Here is a 10,993-nt window from a genome sequence, read left to right as displayed (position 1 = left end):
AGAGCTGGGTAGATTGTGATATTTTCTTTATTTATAGTCCCTCTCCTTCGGCGGAACATACCATGTTACTGTATAACGACGAGAGGGGGAGAGAGCTCGTCGTTTGTCACAATAGCGAGATCCTGGGCGCTGCTTTTTTCCCTCTACCACCCCATTGCACTGAGCGCGCTTGAGCCAGCCCTGTCTGTTTAAACCGGGAGGACACCCATACCGACTTCTCAATGCAAAAAATAAAAGGGTAGCTAGAAGCAGGGGCGAGGGGAACTGGAGGTGTGAGTAGAAAGCGAAAGCTCTCGGTCCGTCTCTCCTTTTTATTACATGAATGAATGAATGAATTAATTATTGAACAGTAGGGCACACGTACAGGGAAACACGCCTCCGCCTGGACGACCAAACGCCGAAGACTTTGATATTTGACTTCTATTCAATGGTACGTGGTCGTGTCTGTACATATTTGTCTCGAGAGTAGGATCTGTGTCACGTCTCATCCCCGTCATCTGAAACACTCGATAAGATTTTGCGCGAACCACCGCTACTGTCTGAAACTCCTCGCCGTGAATATGACAACTTTAACGAACGGACAGGTGGACGGCACGGTGCACGGAGGAGCGGCCAGTACGAACGGGCTCGTGAACGGAATAAGCCACAGTCACAGTCCCGCGAGCTGCGCCACTATTCCCATGAAGGACCACGATGCCATCAAACTGTTCATCGGACAGATACCGCGCAACCTGGACGAGAAGGACCTCCGGCCGCTCTTCGAGGAATTTGGCAAGATCTACGAGCTCACCGTGCTAAAAGACCGTTTCACTGGCATGCACAAAGGTACGAGCAGTTTGAAGCCCTTTCCCCACTCATCTCCTGTCAAGCTGTTATGTCTTTATTTGCGTTTACCTTCGTTTCGGGAGATACGAAACAACAGGCTTGGATTTACACACCATTTTGTAATAGATCGATGAAACGTATGAAAACGTGTTAATGTGTTCAATCGTTACGCAAAGTTGGGTTTTGGAGAAACATTTTTGTAATTCGCTATTTTAGGGATTGTTTTACGTTTATGTTTTATAAATATGTATTTTTTCCCAAACGTTAGTGGGTACGTTGAGTTTAAGAAATGCATGGCACCGATGGGCGTTCTGTTTCGTACAAGTTCTCTTGGGTTTCAGGTCGCTTATAGCTTGATCACTTTTACATCAAAAATTCATTGAGGATCATACTCTGACTGTTCGTGTACGCCTGTGCAAACATTTTCCCCCAATTAGTTTTCTCTCGAAATCACTTTCACTTTGTCTTAAACCTAATTACTGTACAACGCATAAGTAAAACCACCTCTCATATACTATCGAGTTCATATACCATCACGTTTTTTTTTGTCCAACTATGATTATCCAAGAACCAAAGGTAAATGGCAGCCCTCAAGACAAAGACTAATGACAATAAGAAGATGAATAGAATCTGAAGGTGTGTGAGCTCTGTTCAGTAATCTCTTAATTGGAGTTGTATAGCCATGATTGTTCCTGTTCTACAGCTTGGTCATAAAATATTAATTTAAGGTGACAGTTTGCACAATTGCATTTTGATGTGGTGTGTTCAACCAGTAACAGCAGATGAACTATAATTACCTCCTGCTTATCTTCTCCTTGCCAGTTGGTGTCATGCGCAGCTACTGGCGTCTCCGGTTAGGTTCGGCCACAACTGTGCCTTGTTTGTGCACTTGCTCTCTCCTGCGGTGCGGTAATTACTGTTGAAGCCGTGTACCTGTGGTGTATTCGGAAGGATCGATTCCTGAAACCCTGAGGCAGGGGTCCAGAGGGGGTCTTCCCAGGGGTGTCATTATTTCACAGGCTTTGTTTAATTGATCCCCGACCCGGAGGACCAAGTTTGACTTTTGGGTCGCATCAGTGCCTAATTTACCCATCTAAACCTGGAAGAGTTGCCCTAGGGACGAGGTCCCTCTGTTGTAGTAAACAAAGCTGTCCTCCGTATGTGCCTGCAAAAATGTGGCTTTGAGAAGTGGGTCTGGGGAGGGTAGGAGGTTATCTTTTATTAATAGCACCACTGGAGTACTCCCCGTTCGGTGGTTAATCATGTTGCTTGTGAACTATGGGGAGTCGTGCCGGCTGATTCTAGGAACTGTCTCCTTTCTGCAATATATATGGTCCCTGGCACCCATCCCCCAAAGCCTGGCAGGGCCTGTAATCAGTAGTGTGGCCATCGGGCCTGGTTGGCTTTGTTAGCTTAGGTACCGGTTCACTCCTTCCCCACAACCCCTGGTCTCATAAACACTGGCGTCAGTGTCTCTCAAAATCCATTTCCCTTTGGCAGCCGTTCTGTCCTCTTCCTATACCCTAGCTGAGGCCTGCCTGCTCTGGAGTTCTCATTGGTTAAGCTGACCTTGATACTTCCAAGTGATTTAATTTTCATTGTTGGGGTCAAACCTCTATAAATCTTCTGTGCCTGCAGTTTTTCAGGCTTCTATCCACAGGAATCATCAACATTATCATACCGCCTTGCTTGTCAGCACTATAGAAAGTTCTCCATCTTGGCTTCATCCTTCTCCACCTCCACCCACTTTCTCTCCTCACACGTTATCACCTCCTCCAGCCTGCTGCATCTCTCCGTCATCTCCCCGCTCCCAATCACGCGGTTTCTCTTTCAATTCACAGGCTGCAAGGGGTTTGTCATCCATTTATTCACTCGCTTACCCACCCACACACGAGCACAAAAAAACACACACACGCATCCGTCTTTGTAGAGACATTACGCTGTGCCGAGCCGAGGTCCTGAGAGCGGGTCTTTGGCTCTCCGCTCGGTGCTGTAAACAGTGGGATAATGGACAAACACAAGAAAAAGAAATGCCATGTGAAAATGGTTTCTTCTTGTGGGTGATTTGTTTAGATTGCAATATTTTCACGATGGGAAGTTTGGCAAGGCAGTGTAGAATATCGAGAGCACATCCTAACATAAAATAATTAAATTATACAGGCATTCATTGATAGAGTTGCAGATTCAGTTTGCAACTTTTTCTTCCGTATTGTTGACAGATTCTAAATATCTTGCTCTCTTCCTCGCTTCTGACTCTCCACATGGGTGGCAGATCATAATGCCACATAAACTTCCACTTCTAAGTGTCTTCATGACATACTATCTCCTCCTTTAAAACTGAACTATAGCCATTTTAGCTTAGTAGTATTGTTTTCTTTTTTCTATAATGCTTTTTTGCTGAGTATTAGTAGTATTAGATATTATTTTTACAATAATAATACTAATAATAACCATAATAATTATAATTATTAGTATTAAGCATTATTGTTAGTTTAAATAGTATTAGTAGTAGTAGTAGTAGTAGTAGTAGTATTAAAATCTGTCAAGAAAATTATCTTGCTACGCATGTAAACCAGAAGGGACTCATATAGAAGCATGAGCACTTGAAGTTGTGATGAATGGAGGGGGAGAGGGAACGTGTTTGATGCTATAAAGAAACATGTAGGAGGAGATGCTTTACGTTATCACACCGCCAAATTCATGCCATCTATTTTTGATAGTCATTATTCTCATGTGCATGGTCTACTTTACCACTCTTTTTTTTTAAATATGCAGATGCGGTACGCTGGCACACATTTGGCACGCCGCATCTCCGGCATTGTCTGAATAGGGTTTCATGCGTGGACTCTAATGAGACACTGAGCAGGAGGAGCTCCATTCATCCTTATGTCTGAGCAGCCAGAGTAATGATTCTGTACATCAGTTATCTAGTCTTAAGACTCCTGTCTCTTGGGAGAAGGGCAGAAAGTGAGAAAGAGGAGAATGGTACAAGACCGGCTAAAGGACTGAGATAGGGATAGTGATAGATAGAGAAAGAAGAGAGAGGAAAATGTTGGACGGGCTTAGATTTAAAAGGTGGAGATAGAGAGTAAGATGGATGAAAATAGACAAAAGGAAAGTTTAGCACAGCAATAGGACCCTGTTTTAAATTGAATAATAGAAGGAGACACAAGAAAGAAAGAGAGAGCTGTTTGGAGGAAAACCGAGGACCGGGCGGGCCTGAGCTTAGGGGCTTTCTTGAGTACTCTGTTCTTCGGTACTTTCATTTGGTTGCTCTGCGTGACTCAGCACAGCTAATAGAGGCCATTTGTACTGGTCACCAGCAGCTGCTGAAACATATGAGGATTGTAACGTCTTCTGTTCGTACATCCTTTAGCGTAGGGGAGATGTGCCCCTGTATGGCCAGGAGAATGTCCCAAAAATCAATGCAGTTAGAGACATCAAACATTGAAAACTTTTCGGTTTAGCCCACAGCTTGCCTCCATGTTTGTTTATTATTATGGTCACACTTTAGGATAAAGTCTAGCTAACATGAGCTGACAATCAGGAATATATTTTATGCCATAAAAAAATCGTTGTACAACCTTTGATTAAAAAAGTATTGGAAAATGAGTTCACCCAAAAATGAAAATTCTGTCATCATTTATTCTGCCTCTTGTCATTCCAAACCTGTACGATTTTTTCAGCAGAATACAAAAGAAGATATTTTGAAGAATGTTGGTAACCAAACAATGTTGGTGGTACCCATTGACTTGCATTGGTATTGTGTCCATACAATAGAAGTGAATGGGTACCGCTGTTGTTTGATTATCAACATTTTTCAAAATATCATCTTTTGTGTTCTGCTGAAAAAATATTGGAATGACAAGAGGCAGAATAAACGATGACAAATTTTCATTTTTGGGTGAACTATCTCTTTAACTAAGATTAATGTATCCCTTTCAAGCAGTGTTTTTTGTTAGTTCATGTTACCTATTCAATCAACTAATGTTAACAAATGACATCTTATTGTAAAAGATTAGTATAGAGACGTGCATTCATAGTAATATTAACATTGTAGTTGCTGTATACTAGCCTGCCCTCCGCTGGGTTCTAAATCACGAAACAAGCACTCCCTAAAAATATAACCTTGCGAATGTTTTGCTTTAAGGTGATGTGTTATCCAGAGACCGTATTAGCAGGACAAATTCTGTTGGATAAACCTGAGTTTCTGGGCAGGATTTTTCTGAAAGACAATTGGACGTCCTTGCCGGAGAAAGCGGAAAAAGCTGGGTTTTTCCTCCTGCGGCTGGGTGTTAATTCAGCTCGCGTCCTGGCTTCGCCATTGCATTGCTGTTGCATCATCTGCACACACAGCGTTTCACTTTTTTTCTCCCTACCTCGTTTGGATCCGCAGATGTTCCGAGCCTCAGCCCATCCCAAATCCTCTCAAGCCTCTAGTCTCCAATCGCTCATCCCCACAGAGAAAGAACAAGCAAGCTCCCTCTCTGCGGTTTCTGAGACGCATGATCAATGCGACTGCTTTGTATATGTGAGCGTGTCACCGCGGAGGTCGTGGCTGGCCGTAAGGTTGACCGCCTCTCAATATGCGGCACTGCATCGGAATATAAGTAGCACTAACATGCATGTAAATGTGCAGCCATAAGGGCAGGCCCATTTTTCAGCCAGACAGTCGAGAGGGTGGTAGCACTGTTTTTGTTCAGGATTATTTGAGGTGTTGGCCACAGAGGTCGGCCATCAGGAGGAGAGATAGTTATTCAAAGTGAGCAATGACTTGCGGGTGAAGGAGACTAGGGGAGAGACGAGGATTGGGAGGGGAAAGGTAAAAGAGGAAATTTGTTCTGGCTGCAGGTTTAGAGTTGCGACCTTATTAACCACAATGTGACCCTGTTGTGCTCTATAAATTAGGCCAGAACGTTACCGCTCTTTCATACCTGAAAGTCTGATAAAACTTTGATCAGTTGCTCAAACTACATACGTTTGTGTGCCCCTTATCTCATGAACTCCAATCTCATCTAATATCTCTTTCTTTCCTTGCTGTGTTGTGATAGGTCTTGTGAACATTTAAACTGTAAGTAATAACGTTTGACGAAAGCAAATTACTTTCTAAATTGGAAAATATGCAAATATGCTACGCTGCGCGGCGTTGACAGGCTTCCTTAAATTGTATCCTGTAGGATTTACGTCCGACGTAATGGCCTTGTTGTGTTTTCATATATTTAAACAGCGGGTCTTGCAGAGGAAGGCAGGGCTAAACGGGTTCAGCCTTAATAGTTTTATAAGTTTTAGCTGTAATTTTGTATTTAAACTGCGCCTATGAAAAGCTTGAGGCCACACCCCCTATGCAGCACACGCAGCTTTATCTCGCCCCGACTGTGAATCACGATTTTGTTTTAAGAAGCCTTGCAGTGTTGTGACAACAACTCTAGCAAAATTAATAGTTTCTGTTTTCAAACTAGTTGCATCATCTGAATGTTATTGTGGGGTGTGTGTGTGTGTGTGTTAAATATTTAAAGGGTTTATGAGCGGTTTGTGCACTGTCTAGGCAGGAGTGAAGAAAATGTGTCGTGGTTCCAACAATACAAGAAGAAGAAATCAGAGATGACATCCGTCAGAATGCTTTAGTTTTATCAGGAGAAGCTTTTTCCCTGAACAGCAGGCTTTAAACTGCATTTCATAAATGTTTTCTGTCTGGATTTGAACCTTTTTAACATATTCAGTCAGATTTATAGAATATTTTAAAATATCTATTTTATAATATGTTTTCTTCCATATTATAATCAGGTGGTCAGGGTTTTGCATTTGCTGGTAGGTTCCATTTCCACTGCATCTGGCAGCAAAATAACGTTTTTGCCAGCAACGTATATTATTGTAGATGTTGTATCAGTGCCTGTTTTTTACTGACTTATTGTTATTATTCCCTGTTTGTTGCCTTTTAATGTCAAAGCCCATTCACCAGCATTAGCGTGTTCTAGACTGTGCGTGTCCTTGTGGTGCCATCAGCCAATCAGCTGTCATGATATCTGTGCCTCTGTAGTAATAAGTCACATGACATTCCCATTCAAGTGAGTATAGATGGGTTGCGTCATGTGCTGGCCAACTGACAGCCGCGAAAAAATTAAGAGTCCATTCTAAATTTACATTCAATCAGCATTTCTAGGTGTATTTTGGCCATTCCAGTCTACAGTCTGTTCAACCACATCAAACCTCAGTAGTGAAATGAAGTCCAAAAGCAATGTGAAAGACTGGCAGCATGACAAGACACATGAACTGTGATAAAAACCGAAGTTATCTCAAAAAACATAATTTTTTTACTTTTCCTACATACATGTACAAATATTACAGTTTTATTGCTTAAAATATAAATATAAACTTGTTTTCCTTAGAGTATTTGAGGTATAAAGAAATACAGAGCATGTTTTCTGTTATTTTGACACGTTTCTCCGGTGTTCATTTTCTGCAAATAAATGCAAAAAGAAACAATATTTTTATTTTAACTTTGGCAGGAATGTTGTTAGTAATAAAACAAAAGTGATCATTTTACCTAAACACATCCTATAAATAGTAAATTCAGAAAAATTGAAAATTTCGAAATGGTCTCTTATTTTTTTCCACGGCTAAATTGTTTAATAAGAATGTTATGAAATAGCTCTCTTCATGTATCATAAGACAATCTTGCTTGAAATCATCTCTTTTGTGCAAAAGCCTGTTTAGACTCTTGATTTCTACTTTGTTTCTCAAAAACGTTTGTCACGTTTCCACTCTGCCAGCAAAATACAAATATACCACCAGCTATTGTCATTGCAATTTAACTTTTAATTATTTTTTAAATTCATTACACCGAATGCGATCTCAGAATCTGCACAGCATCCATCTTGTTAAACATACACCAGCGTACCCTTTGTGTGAGCCATTTACATCATTTGAAATTCTTTTTTTCGCATTATGTGAAGCGTTCAATTCGTTACCTATTTGTTATTCTAATGATGCTGTATTCAAACTCCATTAATTAGCAGAGCGCAAAGAGAAAGACGGGGTAGAGAACTAAAAGGAGACAAAAGCCTAGGTAATAGCTTAGATCATTTTCATTGTATGGACTGATTTAAGCTAGCAACATTTTAATTACTTTTTGCTGTAGATGGGCACAAAGAAAGATGAAAACGTGAGCAAACTATTTACAAAGAAATGAAGGGGCCATGTATCATTAATCGGGTTAAATCGGGATTTGAGATGGGAGAGCTGTGAGATTTAGTACTTCTACTAAAAAATACATTTTTTGTTTTTTGAGTAGACAGTCTTGCTAGGTGAAGTTGGACTGTGTGTATTAAGTTTAAAATCGTTCCATCCCAATTTCACTCATGTTGATAATCACCTTGGGGACTACAGGTGGATATTAGCAACTGTTTCTATAACCTGGCCTGAGACATATTCTCTTGTTTTAACAAGTTTAATGTTTATTTGTGCACCGTCCCTGTTTAAAATAAAACAATTTCCATTCCATTCCTTGTATTTTTTTGTAATGGTGGTCTGTTGTTTATTCAGCTATGAGGAATATATCTGAACGCATTTTTTTCACACACACAAACAGCTGTCAGGCTTGTTATGAAGTGCAGTAAAGTAATACTTGAGTTTCCATGCCTACCACTGGTTGAGCATTCTGTTGAGCTTTAAATGAACCTGTTTTATGGGCTGAACTCTGTCACTTTTCCAATCACCCAACTTTTTAATACAATAATACTTTCTTTGGGGTTTGTTTTAGTGGTAGGTTTATGGTTATGATAATATATAGGCCATTATGTCTATTAAAAGACCCTGTTAAAAATGAAGGGTACAATGTGTGTGTGTGTGGTTGCTAAACTATGGTTTTCATTCATTACATTTCCCCCATCTTACACTTGACTGATCCGACATTTGTTTTGGTAATATTGAATATTTAAACAGAAAAGCTATATTAAGCACGATTCATCTTTTTTCATGACAGAAACAATAGGGCATTAAAAACTGCTGTTTGCGAGCTGCATGTCAGAAAAGCCATCCATCTGTATTTTTATTATTTGGAAGACTTACCACAGAGTACAGCTGTACGGACGCAGTTTAAAACAAGATGTTTTCGTGCCTATGCTAATGCACCATATTGTGCAGAGCTGTATTGAGTTTTATCACGCAGGGTTTGATGTAAGATAGGATGCGTGGAGGCTAGTCATTTCCATAGAAGCGGGCGGGCAGGAGGGCATTGTGGGATACGTGAGGTTGGCCTGGTACGATACACTTCATCTGCACCGCGAAGAGCAGATGGAGCAGATCGAGATGGAGATAGGATATCGGCCGACTCCAGCTCGTGAAGATTGCAATGTTTATGCATGCCGCATATATGCAGTACACGCATAAGCTTGTACGTACAGTATTTAAATTACTCTGAAAGTGTAAATAAAATGGCAGATGAGTGTATATGTATTAGTTTTGCTGTTGCGGTAGATTTACAGTAGTCATTTTCAATGCAAGTATATTGCTTCCGCTGTAAAAGAGGGCGTGGGATAGATTTCACGACGCTCACGTATCCTAAGAAAAACGCGTAATGATTATGAAACAGCCCCCATAAAAACCATTATGAGATTATAATTAGCTTGACGTCTACTGAAACAGTCTATTTGTTATTCATGGGGGACAATTTTTTTTTATTGAGGCACTGTTAACAAATAAATCCTCATTAGTGAATTTTCCCACTCAGCGTTATTGCATATAAATAGGATTTTAACACAATGATATACAGTATATTGGACTGAAATCCTGTTTGGGTTACAATGATCAAAGATCAGCCGGACTACGAGCACATAGCCTTTTCCAAAGAGCTCAGAGCCGTAGTATTGTGCCGCAAAGCATTATGGGTAGTTTGTATACCATGACAGGTTGAAATGGCAAAAAGGTCAACGAGTTCAAAATGAACTTTGTTGTGTGCTTGTCTTTTCAAACTTCCAGTAATGAAATATTCAATGTAATGAAGTTCAGGGTCAGGGTCAAACGCCCGCTAAATTGCCGGCAGTGTAGATCTATAAAAAATGGTGTGTGGCTTAAAATCAGTAGGATCTAATTTGCCAGGTACCTTTTACCTCTCATTTCGTTTCATGAATTATAAGTGCACGAAGCTTGTAAGATGTAGGTGAGTTGTTGCGGGTGAGCTCTCAGCTATTGCAGGCCTAGAAGGTTTGTTTTGGAAATTAGAGGAATATATGAATAAGTTATATCTTTCTTGTCTTTTTTCGTGGGGAGGTGAGGCCAGAGAATGCTGCTGGGACTAAACTCAAGAATCTGCGAGTCTGAAAGCGACGGCATGGATTTAAAGGGAGCGGTGAAAGTCTCCGTGGCGATTTAAAGTGCGGAGAGCTCGTTCTCGGAGACAGGAAATCTGTTTTCCAAGCCCAAAATGGGCATTAAACCTTCACTGGAAATGATGCCATGAAAGCCTGTATGCTTTAGAAGCCCTCGTGTCAAAATATGTGCAACATAACATTTTCTCATGAATTTTAATATGTTTGGGTTTAGTGGGAGGACCTTCATTTGCAAGAGAGCACGAGGGAGTGTGATAAAGACGGACAGGCTTGTGTGTGTGTGTGTGTGTGTGTGTGTGTGTTATGTGGTAAAAGGGAAAGGGAGGAAGGCAAAACGGTGAACAGGGAAGTCCCTGAGATAGATCTCACCCTGACTGCAGATTGATGGCTCTTGGCTGGTTTCCACGCCAGGCTTTGACCCCTCTGTCCTTTGCAGTAATTTATAGGTGACGTTTTTAAAGATTTAAGCACTATTTTGTGCCATCACGGCCTTGGACCGAGAACGACCTTCTAATGCAGGGTCTGAGTCAGTCCAGAGCTAAAATCGGCCCACCTGCAGTCATGCAGATCTAATAGACGATGCGGTGCTAAACGTAAGCGACTGTTGTTGTTTACGCTTGCTGTGACTGCTCTCACGGGCCGGACTGATTAATTAAAGACCTGTTTGTTTAAAGGATGTGGATTTATTTAAAGTATAAAGTGTGCGGATGACATTCAGGCCGGTTCTGCAGCCGGGTCATGACTTTCAGCTGAGAAACAGAAAGGAATGGCAAGAGGAAGTTGGGGGGGGAGGAAGTGTGGGGGACTAGACACCCCGCATAGCTTTTGGCTTTGCCTCCAAT

General features: G+C 41.2%; 1 protein-coding gene across 1 annotated transcript in view; it reads left to right on the top strand.

Moving 5' to 3' along the window:
• Nucleotides 1–220: 220 nt before the first annotated feature.
• Nucleotides 221–10,993, top strand: part of celf4 (CUGBP, Elav-like family member 4) — a gene marked incomplete at its 3' end in the record, with an annotated part of 65,773 nt that continues 55,000 nt past the window's right edge. Inside the window, 1 exon segment of the mRNA XM_079487027.1 lies at nucleotides 221–825. Coding sequence (XP_079343153.1) covers nucleotides 561–825 — 265 coding nt within the window. The 5' untranslated portion in view covers nucleotides 221–560.

The sequence above is a fragment of the Barbatula barbatula genome, assembly GCF_947034865.1.
Source record: "Barbatula barbatula genome assembly, chromosome: 22".
Lineage (NCBI taxonomy): Eukaryota > Metazoa > Chordata > Actinopteri > Cypriniformes > Nemacheilidae > Barbatula > Barbatula barbatula.
This window is presented reverse-complemented; position numbering and strand designations above follow the sequence as displayed.